The sequence below is a fragment of the Centroberyx affinis genome, unplaced genomic scaffold, assembly GCF_046629955.1.
Source record: "Centroberyx affinis isolate AG114_WGS23_722 - 3 ecotype Tasmania unplaced genomic scaffold, CSIRO-AGI_Caff_v1 ptg003696l_1, whole genome shotgun sequence".
In the NCBI taxonomy this organism is placed as follows: Eukaryota; Metazoa; Chordata; class Actinopteri; order Beryciformes; family Berycidae; genus Centroberyx; species Centroberyx affinis.
This window is the reverse complement of record NW_027281589.1, coordinates 69807-88201: the sequence shown is the minus strand read 5'-3', so window position 1 is coordinate 88201 and position 18395 is coordinate 69807. Positions and strand designations below refer to the sequence as shown.

Sequence of the window (18395 nt, the reverse complement as noted above, 5' to 3'; positions counted from 1 at the left end):
CCCACACTGAGGTCAGAAACTTCATTTAAACCCAACATTGGAGACACATGAAAATTGTGCGTTAACACACAAGGGAGGAACAAAATTTAGAAGCAGCATTTAATTTCTCAGGGAGTCAAAACCTAGTGATCATTGACAACTGGCTTTTACAATAGCTTCTGTGTAGTCCTGAAGCTATTGAATGAGTTCTACCAACAACAATAAAATATGTTTTTTCAATGTTCCAACTGTAAACTTGGGAAAACCTTTGTAGGAACTGATAATGTAATAACTGATGGATAATTTAATAATTGGTCAAAATGTAATAAAATATCTATATGGATTGATGATGTAATGTAATAAATTGGAACATAATGTATTAAGACTGATGTTATATTTTTTAAGAAAATGGTGACACCCCTTACAACATAATAATTGCCAGTGCACTACATTAGCAAATAGAAATACAGTATCAATCTGAATATTTGATTACATCATTGGAAATGTATTACATTAAAAGGTTTGATTACATGTTTGACTCATTAGTCTGGAATGTATCCAGCCTTTTATTACATTTTACAGGTTAAAATTACATGAAAATAAATACACAAAAAAGTAGAGGTCCTTGAGAAGGTCCCAGGGGGTCTCCAGCAAAATGAGGACTAGTTTAATTTCACTATATTTTAATTGACTAGAATTACAAAAATGACACTTAAGGCTTTTGTTTTACGTTTCATAGAAAGTTAAGATGATGTTCTGCTTGGGCAAGACAGTTAGGCAAGGATAGCTGGGTATTCTTTCAGCAATGTGTTGGTGATAAGATAATCTAGTGAAGGGAGGAAGTGCTGGAACAGTGCTGACAGGAAGGCTTAGATGCGAATATCTATGACCGACTGTCCGTCCCTATGTCCCATCACTTATCAGGTGCCACATTCCCTGCATACATCACATATTGCTGCGCATTGTGTTGAAATAGGTTGAAGTGTCAAGGAATGAAGGTTTGGGTTGAAGCGTCAGCAAATGTGTCATAGCCATGATGCAGTTATTGCTATCCTGAGTGTTATCATTAGCATATTTGAATGGTGTGTCATATTAGAGAAGTTGTGGTCCAAGCAGGACGTTGATGAAAGAAGAAGGAAATGGAGGAAAAATCGTCACCTTCTGCCTCGAGTCAAACATTACTAGAAAGGTGCCATCTTCAGTCACACTAACCCACACAAATAGACACTGAGCTAACTGAGCACTCATTACTCAGTGATAAATTAAAAGGTGGGTAAACTATGATCTTCAGTAAGGAATCATAAGAAAAACAACCACCAATTGAAATGAAAGTCAATTAGATTTTCAGTAAATCATTCTTTTTTTTCTCTCTTTAAATCTTTTTCTCCTTTAAAAGACATTATTTTGATATAACTTACATCAATTTGATACCACTTATGGAATTCTATAACTACTAGAATGGCCGTAGCGGTCATTCTGACCGTTCATACATTATTTGCATATAATTTCAATAATCAATAGAAAATCTAAGAATAAATGGATCTGTAATGTTAGGATAGGTAATAATAAAGATCAGGACACAAAATTTTAATTCGAATGAATGTCAAAATGTATTAGTTAATCGACAGCCACAGAACCTGCTATTGTAATTACAGATACAAATTCGAATTAGATCAATATTCTATTATTTTCTTTGTAAAATAAAAACAAATTCATTCATCCTTGGAACAATAACTTATAAAAACATCACCAATATGCATTTCAATGCATAGTAAAAACCTTTATGGACACGTATGAAAGGCATATACCCCAAAATGGCCAAAACAGTCAGCTAGAAAAAATAGTTGCTAGGCAACGGTGACGTGGATCTTCAAGAGCGGGAAAAAGTAGCAAACACTGAAATTATACACCATCTATAATGCATACGGTCAATATGACCGTTTTGGCCATTCAAGGTAGAAATACTCAGAACTCTTTTGTGTTTTGTAATTTTAATAAAATAACAATGTTATAATAAAATATACACACATTAAGGAAAAGTCAGGGTCCTATAGTTACATGGGTTTTATTTCAGCAAAGTTATTACATTGCAAAATTTAAAAATGGTCAAAATGACTGCCTTGGTAGTTCTAGTGTTAAAAAGGAGGTTAAAATTTTTCCATAGGACTTATTTTACGCCTATTCGCCTCCAGAAAATGTTCCCCAACAGCTCAAACCTCTGCTATAAATGTAAAACACACAAAGGTACGTTTATCCATCTGTTTTGGTCTTGTGACCGCATCCAGACATTTTGGAAAGAGGTCCAGTCTGTGATCCAGGAGGTTACCGGTAAACGGTTTACACTGACTTCTTCTTTTTACCTGTTAAACCATACTCCGGACAGTCTTTTTGATACAGACACCAAATCTCTGTTAATAATTCTTTTATTTTTGGCTAAAAGGTGTATCTTGCTGCGTTGGTCCCTACAGTCGGCATGTGGATATTATGTGATATTATGATATTATGTGGATATTGGCCCTTCTCCCTCTGGAGAAATTGGACAAATCAATTGGAAATCGGACAAATTCTGGAGACTCTGGAAACCTTTGCATTCTTTCCTACAGAGACTTTGACCTACTTGTTGGTCCCTGGAAGGCGATGGCTGATTGCTCCATCTGTCGTATTCCTGTACAATTTATGTATATTTATTATTGTTTTTTTGTTTTTTTAAACTTCTGTTTATTGTAATTTTGCATTTTACAAATCACAGAATCAACATATGAAATAATTCCAGTGTAATCCCCATCCCTCCCCCACTCCCCAACATATCACCCATCCTCCCAAGATGACCAAAACAGTGACATCAAGCACAAATACATACATAACAGTTACACTCATCTTTATCTTTATAAAATAACTCTTAGTTAAACTACTACAGTACTGCCCCAAACCAAGAAAGAATTAGGTTATGAACTCTCCCAGTCTGTTATTTGGGTTAGTATTATTGTTTTTTTAAATGTTTTATTTATTTATTTATTTTTTAACTTGTTTTTCCTTTCTATTTAACTTTTAGATATTGCAGCATCTGTTGTTGGTTTGGGGTGGGATTTTTCTGGGGGTTTTTTGTTTTTCTGTTGTTTATGTTGAGAGGTGTGTATGTGTTTGTTAAATTTAAAAATCAATAAAAAAGAAAAAAAAAGAAAAGAAAAAAAAGGAGGTTGAACTCCTTGAGTAAAAGCAGGCTACAGCACCTAGTTTAGGTGGGTGTGAACATTGCAACGTGAATTCAGCAGCTGTCCACTTCCAGATTAAGCTGCTATGCTTTTGTGATATCTGATATTTCCATGTTTGTTTGAGAGGCGTCTGTGTGCTCATTTCAAATGTGTGTTTGTATGCTTATTTGCATGCATCGGCTTTCTCGCCCAACACCCCCCCCACCCCCCCCACCCCCCAAGAGTGCCCTGCCACCAACAAGACGGGGGCCAGGGGTAAATGATGAGCGATTAGGCCCTGGACCCAGTGAAGCTGAGCACATCGCGTGGAGGTGGAGGGCGACTAATTGACATTTCACCAGCTTCTCAACTCAAGGGCTATCATGCCAAATTGACTCAGGCCTCAGGGCAGAATATAATAGAGAACATTCCAGGCTTTTTTTTTTTTCTGGCAAGAATAGGAGCTCTCCTAACTTGACTTTGTAGTACTGTCATATGTGGCCATAACAGCTACCAGATCAGAAAGTGACCCACTCGCTTATGGTTCTTTTTGCCTTGATGTCCAGTGACTATTTGAATTAGGTTTACACCAACATTTCGGTTTGCCTTACGTTGGCACTTTCCTTAAAAACCAGATATGGCCCAATCAGTTTTGTTCAGCTCCAATATGATGCAGTTTGATTGATTACATAAATATCGCGATGAATACTACTAGGTACGCAATATTTGTTAAAGGCAAAATGTGTGTCAAAATACCATTTTAAATTAAATATTGTCGTGCTGCAGAGATGTCCTGGCCTACACATCATATTCTACAGACTTAAGAAAACATCTTTGTTTGCTACAGATCCCCGTTTTTCAATGAAAAGGAGAATAATGATGTAAAAATTATCATTCTCTCTAATATCGCAAATAATATCGCAATTGCAATATCAGTCAAAATAATCGCAATTAGATATTATTTCAAAATCGTTCAGCCCTAAATACTACACTGGTTGTCTATGGGAAACCCTTAATCTGTCTTGATTCTAATAACATATTTTGATCACATTTCACAAAAGTGTGCATGAATATGTTTTATTATTATTGTTGGTATTGTTATTAACCTGGGTTTCAATGTAGAGTTTGTGTTCCATGGTCTAAATGCTGTTTTAGAGGCTTTTCCACACCACAAAACACTACATATACATATTTATTTATTTATATAACATATTTGGATTTTTTTTTTAAATTTTGGGCATGAACACGGTCAAATTTAAAGATATCCAGATAAATAGATATCAACGCAAATGTCAGCTATCGGCAGATTCAAGCCAAAAATATTGGTATTGGTATTAGTCTTAAAATAGTAAAATTGCCTGAACTCTGAACTTCAGTTTCTGTTGGTAAGAATTGTTTGTATTAGATAATTTTACATACTATTAAACTGCAGATTTTATTTGACCCTTTTCTGAGTTGATATCCTCCCTAGGGCTGGGCGATAATTCAATATTATCGTTTATCATCTTTCAGTGGAATCATATCATGATCGTGACACACATTTCTTCTGTCTAAATTGATGATGACAAGCAAATTTTACTTAAAAACTCTCATAAAATGAGGTATGGTAGGAATATTATTTGAAAATTTCAGTTTTGTTTGACACCACACCTAACATTATCATTCGGTTCAATGAGATGAAAATTCATTTGATTATTCAACGTGATTTTGCATACATGAACCATATCGTGATATATATTGATATCGAGAAAAATCCTTATGATTATCATGATATTGATTTCAACCATATCGCCCAGCCCTAATCCTCCCTCCCCCTGGCATCCACATGAAAGCAATCTCAAACTCAAATACTGTTTCGTATTAATTTAGCTTGAGCGGGTGGGTTATTATGACCATGCTCTGTTGTAAGTGGACAGGTTGTAACAGTATTTCATCAGTTCACAATTTATTGCAAATTGCCTGTAGGTTTCTAAAGCTTTACAACTGAAACATGCGATTTGGTGGTTTTCACAACCCAGCAAGTCGGTTAGACCGCCTGACATTTCAACCACTTAACTGTCACTCAGATGAAGAATGTGTAATCCGCCTTCACACCGGTTCCCCCTCATTAAAGGCCTTAATTAGAACATAAGCGCCTCATCATCTAAACGACGGAGCTCGCTGAACTGAGGAATAGAATTTTGAAATGAGAGGAATATAGTAGGTTAAAAGTCACACTGACGTCAGACCCCATACTTACGTATATCACACATTACCGTGTATAGCAGTGGTTCCCAAAGTGGGGTCCTTGAGGGGGATTCAATCAATTTCCCTATGGTTTAAGATGGTAGGTGGTATGGTAGTACAGAAATAGTGCACTACATAGTGAGTGTCCGAGTTCTCAGCGGTTAATTTGGTTCCCCATATAGTTCACTATGAAATACCCACAATATACTGCAAATTGTAATGAACGGACGATGTGCCCTACAATTTCTCCTGTATACCACAATGCAATGCGATCGTGTCTTTGGATTTTTTGTTGCTTGTTTTAGAGGATTCTATGGATGTTATGTGTGTATGTGTGTATGTCTGTCCTGTTTTTCTGACATCAGGGACCATGTTGGAAATAAGTGTTCTCACTTTTACATGTTATCCCTTGGATTCATTGTCTTCTGTATCCAATAAAATCAATCAGTCAATCAATCAGTGGCTAGAAGTCACAATATTGGTTGCTTTGCTAAATGAGCTTGCTGGCTAGTTAGCTAGCTAACAGTTTGTTCAGGTTAACTGAGCTGAGTCTTCTCAAGCTACAACTCTGAGTGTTTTGGAGTAGAGACTAGGGCTAAAGACAAGACAGTTTACAGTGTCACAGTAACCTAGGATACGGTGACCAGACGTCCCGGTTTGTCCGGGATTGTCCCGGTTTCAAGATGGGTGTCCCTAGTCCCGACAAATATCTGTAAAACACTAAAATGTCCCGGTTTTCAACATTCACTACCTAATTGTCCCGGTTTTCACCACAATTAAAATAATAATAATAGTATTATACTTGTTTTCAGCGCTTACATAGATGTTTATCATGTTCTGTCCCGCTCATTATTACCTAACCCAATCAAAAAACATAAACAATGCACCACACGTCTGAATGTTTTGGTGGATTTTTGGAGACAAAACATCATTTTTGGTTTGCTGAGGTGCTGTCCATGGTGTTGAAAGGTGCAGTCACTAGGTGTGCTAAGCGCTGAAATAATTGTCCCCCATCCTGATGAAAACACCTATGGTGCGTGCATAAGCGCATACATGTGCGCGTGCATGAACGTGCAGGACACTTAAGGGTCCCGGTTTGGGGGTTTGAAAATGTGGTCACCCTAGACTAGGGCTAAAGACAAGTCAGTTTACTGTGTCACAGTAATCTAGGAACAAGTCTACCTTATCAGACACTTTTACTTATCAGAATTGACCTACATCCACACCACAATCTTTTTCAGGTATCTCTCTTTTTCTAGCCCAGTTGTTATAGCTACAGTACAGCAATAATTTACTATCTCCAATGGACCTCCAGGAGATTGCAAAGACTGCAAAGTCTTTTGCATCTCCCCATGTACAGTGTTGAGTGACAGTTCTGCAATTCAACGCTAAACCAGCAACAACTAAAATCTTCCCATATGGGTCTCTAGGACTACATCTGATCAAATGGGGATCCATGGCCAAATCTGTGTATATTTGGGGGTCTGTGATACCATGGTAGATTTATGAGACGTGAGAAAAGCATGGTTACACCTGCCACACACTTAATCTGTCAGATGTGTTTGATCAACCACAGTTCTGCTTTCAGCACTACTTGAGCCAGTATACAACCTTGCCATAACACAGACTAATACTTGCTGAAAATACATTTGATATGTTCAGGCGGTCAGGTGTGTGTAATTCTGTCGATACAGTGTTATTCAAATGACTAATTTGTATACAGATGTAATACAGATTCATTTGATGCATAGGATCATCCGGATCACAAAGAAATCGGTGGATATGAGCATCAAAATAATAGCCTGATATTCTCATCCGAACACATAGTCTTTTGGCCAAATAAGGGATTCCCGGCTTTGCTTGAGCTCTTTGGTGCTAATATTGATTTTTTTTTAAAATTGGTTAGTATGGTTGTAGATCAATTTCGAGGCCAAATGGGGGAAAAAAAAAAAAAAAACATTTGATGTCACCTGCTAGATAAATAAATATATTTGGCTCATAACCTATATAACAAGTTATTTCAGTGGCATCTCAATAAACTCTACTTTACAATAAGCATAATTTAAATAGAAGAATGCAGGAGTTAACGTGAAATCCTGGCAAAATAGCACAACAATAACAAAAGTATATTTCAACTGAATTTGAATATTTGAATTTTTTTATTATATCCTCTTATAACATCAACCTGTTGGTTCAGATTGTATTGCATCTTTGTAGTATTGAGCAGTTTGCCTTTTCACAACCGTAACCTTGCACCCGGAAAAACTATAGTTTGCACTGTTTGTCACTTCCTATGAGCGCTTCACAATAAAAGCCCTGCTGTGTGGGTTTTTGTAGTTTTGTTGTTGTTTCTCCCATAGTTGACGTTGTAAACATAGAATTGACATCGTTACTGGGGTATTTGAGGGTGGAAGAAAACAAATCTTTTGTCACATTTGAGCCATCTTAATGGGAAGCAGGAGAATTTCAGAAAATATTGCATTTCAACCCAACTCAGTGCCGCCTGCCATCAGTAACCCCGCAACCCAAGTTGGGATATTATTTTTGATCTAAAATATCATCTTTGCAAAGACAATATGTTGGTTAAGTGGGTGATTTCAACAAATATCATAATGATGAAACGCCAATGAAAAAAGCAGGCTACCAAAATATATTAACATGACACACCTCATAATCCTGCGTCATTTTAGATCAGCACAAAATCAAATAGAATTCCACTCAGTTCAATGCCATATACCTAAGGCTATACTGTGAACTCTTATCACTCCTTTATATTGAATCATAGTGACCATTGGAAAAATGTATTGAAAATGATAGGTTGTGTTATGGCATAATGCTCCATACTGTGCTTTAAGCTTCAGCAACAAGCCCCGGAGCTTATCCCATCACCATTACATAGCAGTAGCCTGAAGTAGTGGTAAACAGATCATTCTCTGTGTCCATGACTACAATGGCATTGGCAATTTGCTGATTTTATCCTCATCATTAATATCACAGGACAGTACGCAGTATCCATGCAAAACAAATGCCAAAGTCAATTTAACTTGAAAAGGCGATCTGGGAGAGAGGGAGGAGAGAGAGAGAGAGAGACAGAGGTGCCTTTAACACGTTGTCAAAGTGAAAAATGAGTTGTGGAGAGTGGGAATTATATTCTTGGAACTGATTTGTAAGTATCTCCAATAATAAAGTGGCGACTTGACAGTGAGCGGAGATGATGGGGTTTTTTAAGAGGAAAGAAAGAAACACGCAGCAAAGAAGAATCAAAGCTTTTCTGAGAATATAATTGGATATAATTATTATATAATCTGAATATGAATTCCAGTAAGTACGATTGATGTTTGTTTATACTGTTGTTGTTTGCCTTATGATGGTCACCAACTAGAGGTCATAGTTAATCCATCTTTTTTATTTACCACTAAGTCACTTAAATCTGTTAGGACATACCTTAAAGTTGTCAAATTTTTAATTAACACAAGGTTTTTTTTCTATCCCTTAGAACAGTGATTCTCAACCTTTTTCATATCAAGAACCCCTAATTTAGTCCACATTAGAGCCACGGACCCCCATCTGATGAGATTTTGTCTCTTGGACCCAAATCTGAGAATATTTTTTATTGTTAGAAATGATTTTGTCCAGAATTCCATGACTATCTGTATTGTAGGTAGAGAGATAACAGTGAAACTATGATCAAACCAGTCATTCTTCTACATTCTCTAATTGTGTTAACTTCTTGTAAGTGAAATGATGCTGAAGTTTAACAATTCATCAATTTGTTGGGGACCCCCTGGAACCCCCTCAAGGACCCCTGGTGGTCCCCGGACCCCACGTTGAGAACCGCTGCCTTAGAGTTTGGAGCAGCTTTTGTTGAAAGAGAGCATATAACACAACACTGCACTGTACCCTCTGTCACTCTGCAAACTTATATTTCTGTTACGCGGGAGGCAAGCATGTTGAATTGAAATAAATGACTTCAACACTTCACCATTCACTCTTGAGTAGTTACAGCATATTTGCATCTTGGTCACTATTTGTGATTGGCTGAGTGCACTGTCTATCTACATGCATTAGAGTCTGTCTGTTTGCTACACATGGTTGAATATCACTGTGGTTTTTATACATTTTTTGCTAGTCAGAATAATGACACTGCAAAAGGCAGCGACATGCAACATCAGTGACAGCGGTGAGTGCTCCTCCTCACATTTTACTTCTTAAAAAAAAGAGCTAGTTAACGATTTCCGAGCAAATATGAACAACACTAACTTCAAATGACGTAAAAAGAGCAGGTAAACATTGTCCTTGACTGGGCCAGACAAGAATAGCTAGAATGACTTCATTTGGTCCAATGATTTTGTCACCACTGTGGAAGCCCATTTCTGCCAGTGTGATGGGGAAAAAAACGGTCCTGTAAGTCAAAATAATGAGAAACTTTCTCAGAATAATGACTTAATATCTCAAAATAATGACTTAGTATCTCAAAATAATGACTTAGTATCTCAAAATAATGAGAAACTTTCTCAAAATAATGACTTAGTATCTCAAAATAATGACTTAGTATCTCAAAATGAGAAACTTTCTCAAAATAATGACTTAGTATCTCAAAATAATGAGAAACTTTCTCAATATTTTGACTTAGTATCTCAAAATAGTGAGAAACTTTCTCAAAATAACGACTTAATATCTAAAAACAATGAGTTAGTATCTCAAAATAATGAGAAACTTTCTCAAAATAATGACTTTGTAAAGTTTCTCATTATTCTGAGATACTAATTCATTATTTTGAGAACGTTTCTCATTATTTTGGGATACTAACTCATTATTTTGAGATACAAAGTCATTATTTTGAGATACTAATTCATTATTTTGAAAAAGTTTCTCATTATTTTGAGATACAAAGTCATTATTTTAGATACAAAGTCATTATTTTGAGAAAGTTTCTCATTATAATGACTTACAGGATCTTTTTTTTGTTCATCACACTGGCGGAAATGGGCTTCCATACACCACAACTCAGCACTTGGAAGCCACTTGGAATTATCCACTGCTACCTGTGAGGCTTGACACTTAACCTGTAATTGGGTTGCTCTCTTGGTGCCACAGTGTTAATCACATGTCAATTCAGGTGGAGCTTTGAGTCAAATTATTTTCATTCACACAGAGTAGGCTATTTGTCGATATTACTTGGGAACTATGTCGTCATGATATATTAATTTCAGATAAAATTCATCACAATTTTCATCTCATAAGTCATTTTGTGAGCACAACTCGTAAAATGCCAAGACAGTAAACAGCTACATACTGGATTTTTTGGTTTGCTATAAAACATAAACTCAAGTGTATTCTCACCAAGTTCACGTGTGTCAAGTGTGAAAAAGCTGATCAGGAGTCAGCTTCGAACGAGTTTGAACCCGCGAACACCTCCCAAGTCCTCGTTTTTAACCGTCAAGCCGTTCCGACGGGTTACTCCCACGTGACGTGAACGCAGCATATTAGTCACCCTTCGTCAATTTTCCCAGGCCTCGTGACGGAATCAGGTCCGTGTATAAAGGCGGCACCTGGCGACCGTTGACGAGCACAGGCAGGGCACGAGACAGAGGAGGGGGTACAGGTTGAGTCGCGCGCCATTTGATCCTAACAGAGGAAACTGCACAAGAAAATGAATTCAAATATCTCCTTCTACTGTTTGTCTGTACTTTTACTGCTTAATTTAGTCGGAGCCAAACCAGTTTCTGATCTACAGGTAAGTTTACCTAGCTTATCTTTTATCTGCAGAATAGATTTTATCCACCTTTTTTGCCTGATGTAAATCTCTATGATGTAAATTTAGACTAAACTTTATAGTAGGTATTGTAGACTATAAATGATGTAGGCTAAGTTATATGAAGATAGGGTCTTTAGGGCAGTGGTTCTCAACGTGGGGTCCGGAGACCACCAGGGGTCCTTGAGGGCATTCCAGGGGGGTCCCCAGCAAATTGATGAATTGTTAAACTTTATTTTGATCATAGTTTCTGTGTTATCCCTCTACCTACAATACATATAGTGATGGAATTCTGGACAAAATCATATCTGACAATAAAAATATTCTCAGATTTGGGTCCGAGAGACAAAATCTGGGGGTCTGTGGCTCTAATGTGGACTAAATAGGGGTCCTTGATATGAAAAAGGTTGAGAACCACTGCTTTAGGGGAATAAAGGAATGAATTAGAACTTTATTGGTGGTTATTTGACGGGATGCCAATGTCTTTGTAATAATAAAGTAATTTAATTAAAGTAACTTAATAAAGTAATTTAAAATAACATAAAATACGTAACTTAAAATATATCTTGAAGTGTAACCGGAGGTTATAATTAACCCATCATTTTTATTTTCCACTACAGCAGTGGAAAATAAACTGCCTGTCTTATTGATCATTTTCACGTTTTTTATTTTTTTTTTATGTCTCTTTCCCTTAGACTTTGAAGCAACTTTTGGAAGCGGAGAGCGACGCGGCGCCGTATTATTCCTCCGAAGAGATGGAGGTCGAGGGGAGAGACGTGAGCGCGGCCAAGGCGGCGTTCGGCGCCGCGGAGGAGCACCCGTGGGACTCCGACCCGACCAACTCGGCGCTGGCGGCGAAGGAGAACGCCCTCGTGCGTCTCCTCAAGGACATCATGAGGACCTCCAAGCGCTCGTGGAGCCGGTACAAGAAGGGCGGGCTGAGGAGCTGCTTCGGGGTCCGGTTAGAGAGGATCGGCTCCTTCAGCGGGCTGGGATGCTGAACCGCAAAACAAAAAGGTAGAAATCAGAGAAATGAAAGATAGCTTTTTAATCTCCTGTTTGCATAGACTTCATTCATTGCTGGAGCATACAGGGGGAATTCATGGAGTTTGATGGAATCTTAGATGCCATATATGTCTCTAGTTTGGTTTTAAAGATGTGTAAGGCAACTTTTAACTACGTTTTTTATTTAAACACCCATGTAAAGATAAGCCAAGAGAGACATTTGGGTTGTTTTACGCATTCCAAAAAGTGTATTCTTGGTAGAATTCTATCATCTTTTGCAATGATTTTTTTCTGGGGAAGGTTGTTAAATTTCCTCATGAAACGCATTTTGACATCCACTTAAGATGAAATTTAGAAATGCATCAAAAAAATTATCTTTGCTGGTGTTGTGACAGGTTTGTGTTTTTGTCACCAGGTGTGGACGACGTGGGTTTTTTTTTTCCTGCAGATCAGCGTGACCAGACAGACAGTGGAGCTCCACCTCTGCAACTCACCAAGCATTGACTGAGAGTTTACAAGGGCGTTATAGCGGCGGGGGGTTATTTAAGTCTCTCCTTTTCATTTGGGCATATTCAGAACTATGATTTCATTTTTTTCTCTCCCCACATTAAAACGCTGAACTGTTGCTAAATTATTGTAAATGTATTTATTTATTATTTCCTTGTAAGATAAAGTAGCCTTGGCTTGAAATAGACTATTGAAGTAAAAACAAATATTTTGCATAACATCTGAGTTTGTGGTTGAATTTATTTCTTGTTTCATAAATGCTGATGGCACCTTTCAAAGTAGAAGGACTCTTTTTCAGTGTCGAAGGGGATTTAATTATGAATGGTTGGAATTCAGCTTTACTTTAGGGTTATTTTTGGGGTGGGGATGTTATTACCATCATCATCATCATCATCATCTGAAAATGCATCACCTCCGCTGAACTTTAACGATGCAATACACTGCAACTTAGTCCATATGTGTGAGATTTGAAACAGACATATCATGTTTTCATAATCAAGTTTTGATGTCAGTTTTAAAGTGGGGGAATCAGTGAAATGAGCTGCTGTAGTGTTAGTCTGGAATGAAAACCTGCATACTCTTGGGTCGCAGTTTGATTGAAAACTACTGATCTAGATGACAATGATACAGTAATAAGGCTATGCAGACTCCTAAGTATTGTTTGCTCCAGCGAGACAATTACGCACAGTTTTGCCATCACTCCAAATGGACATACTTTGTTTCTATAGCTTGCTGACATCTCTGCTGTGGTCAATGCAGCGGCTCTATATAAGAGACACCAGGCATTCCCGCTATAAAACACAATGGAATGAAGTCTCTGATAAATACTGGCATCTGCTGGGATATGGGGAAATCCATATGTCAGTCGGTTTAACATGAAGGAGTTATGGTAAGAACTGTCTATGTTGCCACCTTAGAAAAGACTACATGTTATTAAAAAAAAACTCAGAGTAAACCCTAAAATAACAGTCCATTACATCTGAAGGTTCTGGCTGGACAAGGACTACTGGATCCAGTTCGGCTCCATCACCGGATTGGAAAGCATCTAGAAAAAAAAGCATTATATTGACATTGACATGGTTAATCTATTGGTATTGTTATTGTTTTACGTATGAAAGCATACCCCGTTCTATAAGCATGATACAGCTGCACGAAACAGCTATAGTGCCCAAAGTCCCTTTGGCTGCCCGCGTGCGTAAAAACGCGTGCGTAAAAGTACTTTTACGCGCGGCTTTCGGGTGTTAAATAAAGCTCCATTCAGCGCAAATATTTCTTTGCTAGTGACAAAATTACTCTTACCATCACACAATAACTTATGAAAGATAAATCACAAATGGTTGGCGTTGTTTATTCATAAATTAATGCACTTGTAGGCTAATACACTTGTCTTTCAGGTACCAAGAATGAAAAAAACAAAACAAAACGTGGAAGTGAGCACAGTCCTGCTTATGACATTCAACAATTTCTGTGCCTATGGCAAAGACACGAAATGTATCTTGGTCAAATTACTAAAAACATGTTATTTTATTCATGTGTTTTGGCCAAATGGATACAAAATATATAGATTATTAATAGCCCTAAGGATTCTAACACCCAAGCATATCATTAAGTAAAACGGGACCATCTTGTCTTGACTGAAATGAGCCTGGTGCATGACGGCAGTATTTCAAAAATGCATTTCTGAGCCATACATATTATTTTGCGTTTGACAATCTAAAAGTTTGGTCTGTCTGCATAATATATGAAATAGTTCTCTATGCAAGTCTGTGCAGTTTCTATGATAATGATAATGCAGTTACATAAATTAGTTTGTAAGTGTTTTGCTCTGTGTCTTCTTATGTAGGCTATGGTATGTTGGTTTTTGAGTGGAATTGTTCCATTTATCGTTTCAACCTGTAGTATATTTTGGATTGTATCAAAAAATGTATGAGGGGAATTATGAGACCAGCATCTTTGTTAAACCTTAATTTACCAAGAGTTTTTACCAAGAGTGATTTACATTCACACAATTATACATTCACATCTAGGAACATGTAATTTAATAAAAAAAAATCCTTAAATATCATGACCAACATTGACTGAAGTAATAGTAGATATCAACTAGACTGCAACGAGCCCCACTTGCTTTTACTGCTAATCTCACACTGATCATTTATACAGTGATGCTTGGATTACAGTAATTAATCTTGATGCAAGGTTCTCTCCATTAACACACACAAATGTAGCTTGATAGTTTTTGTGAAACCATATGAGTGTATACAAATGTATAAAAACCACTGTCAATTATAAAAGTGAAAATATTACATTACTTAGGATAAAGATTACATTACAATGAAATTCTGGGTTTCATTCCAAAGACCTAAAACCACACCGTTTTAATTCTGGTTAACCAGTCTTAGACTAAGACTAAGACTAAGACTTAATTTACAGTGGTTGGAGGTCTATTGAATTTATGTCTCTGAATGTTTTGGTCATAAAGCCACTTTTCAATATGCAGTGATTGGGTAACACTTTACAATAAGGGTCACTAAGTTAAGGGTTAGTTAATGCTTAATACGGGTTAGTTAATGCTTAATATTAACAGTTAACTAATGTGTAATTTACTAATGGTGTTCATGTTAACTAAGGTATTAATTTATACATTATTTAATAGTTTATAAATAATGTATAAATTAATACCTTAGTTAACATGAACACCATTAGTAAATGATTACCAGACACATTAGTTAACTGTTAATTAAGGGTTAGTTCATGCTTATTAAGCATGAACTAACCCTTAACTTAGTGACCCTTATTGTAAAGTGTTACCAATGATTGCAATAATATGAATAAACCTTACAAAATTTGACTGCTTCACCAAAATCATTACAAACACGTGGAAAATAATGTTAAAACTAAAAAAAAAAAGGACTGGATTTATGAAAAAGGGAGGCAAAGGGAAATATACAGTAGTTTACCATAAGAAGTGTCTAACACTTTATCAAAAAACATAATGTGGGATAAGTCTGTGAGCAAAACTTTAAGGTTCTTACAGTAAATACCATTTGTATGTAAAATAGGCCTACCTACCTAGATGCAGTGACACAATAATATGAATGTAATGAGATACTTTATTGCTCCCTGTAGGGAAATAGTCGCTTCTCTTGCCCTCCTCCACAGGAAGGTCACAGGTCAGCATCAGCTGCAGAACAGCACCTCTAGGCACCTCTAGGTAGGGATTCAGTGTCTTGCCTAAGGACACTTCAGCAGGGTGGGGGTTTGAATTTATTTGGTTCCTCTGGTTCAAGGCCGGCCCAAGGCATAAGCGAACTAAGTGGCTGCTTAGGGCCCCCAAGAGCGCTTGAAATTTTGGTTTTTTTTGTGATATATTGTATTATGTCAATGGTAATCATACAAAAGCAGGTTACAGTCCTCTCCTCTGCGTCGATGCAAAAAAAAAGTAATGTTGCAAAAAAGGACATATCCTTCTGGAGCAGAGAAAAGAAAGAAGAAGAAAACAGAAGATGAGAAAAAACAGAAAGATAAAGGTATGTTTGCATTACAGGTGGGCATCTGGGCGATATGGCAAAATGGCAAAATATGGCATTTTTTTCAGGCAGGATCACGATCCAGGGATTCTTTTTCATGTCGGTTTTTAAGACTATTTTGCAAGTTACTGAACAGTACAACCAAACTAATTTCCTTATTTAATAAAATATAGCCCTACAAGGTAACTAAAAGAAAAAAGAATAACAGACCATTTAGGCATTGTCTGCTGGTTTATTTTGTTACTTTTCAGTACACCACTTTCAGTATGCCACTTAGTACTGTATCACTTTGAATATTAAAGTGCAAATTAACACCAGACCACTCTTATGAGTTTGCTACCTTTTAAGATTAAAAACCATAGACGGGTAAAAACATGCCAGGCTGACATTGGTATGATGTAAGCAACACAGCTACAACTAATAAAATTGATAATGGGTGTGTTAGATTTACAGTAGGTGTGCAAATGATCAAGCGTTGACAATAGTCAATAGTATTGGCGGCGCCGGGGCGGTGCGGGGCCCCCAAATCAAATTCTGCTCAGGGCCCCATAAAGGCTTGGGCCGGCTCTGCTCTGGTTGAAGGCTGGCTCTCTTTACCACTACACTGCCACAAGCACGTACACCACCGAATTTAGTGTTACTAAATTCGGTGGTGTCTGTTGGTTTACTAATCGCTGACTTCCCGTAGCTCAGTGACAACAATGTCCCACGCTGGGGGGGTGGGGGGGATGTGGGGTCAAAGCATGTTTCTAAACCAAAGTAGCCCATGGAAGCGACTATGTCATAGTTATGCCCCATATCTAAGAGACAAAGCTTTAAAAGGAGTAATTTCCGACAGCTAGCGTTATCATAATCAGGTGTCAGGAATGCGAGTCCAATTCCTGGCATAGCTCTACGTGTCAAACTGAAGTATAAAAGACCAGTAGCTGCTGCTGTGGGGTCAAGCATACAAACAGCTACCAAGCAAAGACGCAAAAAGAACATTCATCCACCACCAGGACAGACACTGAGAAACATGCATCTTTCTTCCATTCCTCTCTACAGCCTCCTCCTGCTCTTAAACCTGCAGCATCTCAGTGGGTATCCCATCAACAGCAACGGCTTGACCGATGATGATGTTGACATCTTAAAGGTAAGTCTCTAAAGAAGTGGTTCAGGGACCCACCTAGGGGTCCTTGAGGTGGCAGCCACATGAGGAATAGTTGAATTTCACTACAGTTCACTAGAAATGATCCCAGTTAGAGAATGGATAAGAATGACTACCATGATCACAGGTGTCACTCTAACCCCTGTTATCTCCTCTCATAGACTGTAGACAGTTGTACAACTCAATACTAAATCAACAACTAAAATTTTCCCATAAGGGACAAAATCTGATCCAATGGGGGTCTGTGGTTTAATATGTGTCCATTTGGGGGTCTGTGATGTGAAAATATGGTAATACTTTGCTTGAAGTGGTGCTCAAATGTCATTATATGGCATTATAAACGCATTATAAGCACATTGTGAGAGCTGCATGATAAATGTAAGAGCATGATGCAACTGTATAGTTCATGACATGACATTAAATTGTGTATGTGTATGTGTAATGTAATTTCTGATGTTTGTCTGATGATGTTTATCTGATGATTATAATGTAAGAGAAGGTTTATGCTTCTAATGGTCTTAATCTTGTAATGCATCACAATGCACTTAAAGTAAAGTGTTACTACTGCAAATGTTTGACAACCCTTTAACCCTTTTAGCTCTAAATGAATACCATCATTAAATATTCACTTTTAAGTTAAGACTTTTAAGACTTTTGTAGCCTGACGTTTCTCTATCTGGATGTTGCAGGTGCTCCTTCACAGGCTAGAAGAGTCCATTCCTGAGCAGACTGAGGTGGACCAGAGAGTCCCTGCTGAGAGGGAAAGGCTTCCCAACCTGAACATGGAAGAGAACGCAGAAGCGGAGCAGCCCCAAACCGGACTGGATGAGGCCACGATCAGGGAGTTTTTCTCGGCCAAGAACCTGAAGGCCGTCCGCAACGACAACTCCAGGAAAAACTCTGGCTGCTTCGGGCGACGGATGGACAGGATTGGCTCCATGAGCTCTCTGGGCTGCAATACTGTCGGCAGATACAGTAAGTTACAGCGCTACAGTGACTCCAGTACTGTAAGTCAGTGGTTCTCAACGTGGGGTCCGAGGACCACCAGGGGTCCTTGA

General features: G+C 37.7%; 2 protein-coding genes across 2 annotated transcripts; both read left to right on the top strand.

Annotated features, from left to right (window-relative positions):
- Nucleotides 1-11049: 11049 nt before the first annotated feature.
- On the top strand, nt 11050-12152 carry nppal (natriuretic peptide A-like). The gene is made up of 2 exons (XM_071540610.1): nt 11050-11133; nt 11847-12152. The coding sequence occupies exons 1-2, from the start codon at nt 11050-11052 to the stop codon at nt 12150-12152; spliced, it is 390 nt and encodes a 129-aa protein (XP_071396711.1).
- A 1047-nt stretch (nt 12153-13199) lies between these two features.
- On the top strand, nt 13200-18395 carry nppb (natriuretic peptide B). The gene is made up of 3 exons (XM_071540608.1): nt 13200-13214; nt 17194-17322; nt 18027-18395. The coding sequence occupies exons 1-3, from the start codon at nt 13200-13202 to the stop codon at nt 18393-18395; spliced, it is 513 nt and encodes a 170-aa protein (XP_071396709.1).

Excerpts from the sequence above, each read along its gene's own strand:
- nppal (XM_071540610.1), top strand. The coding sequence starts at position 11,050 with ATGAATTCAAATATCTCCTTCTACTGTTTGTCTGTACTTTTACTGCTT. Across the intron at positions 11,134-11,846 it reads AACCAGTTTCTGATCTACAG|ACTTTGAAGCAACTTTTGGA; the intron begins GTAAGTTTACCT and ends TCTTTCCCTTAG.
- nppb (XM_071540608.1), top strand. Across the intron at positions 17,323-18,026 it reads ATGATGTTGACATCTTAAAG|GTGCTCCTTCACAGGCTAGA; the intron begins GTAAGTCTCTAA and ends TGGATGTTGCAG.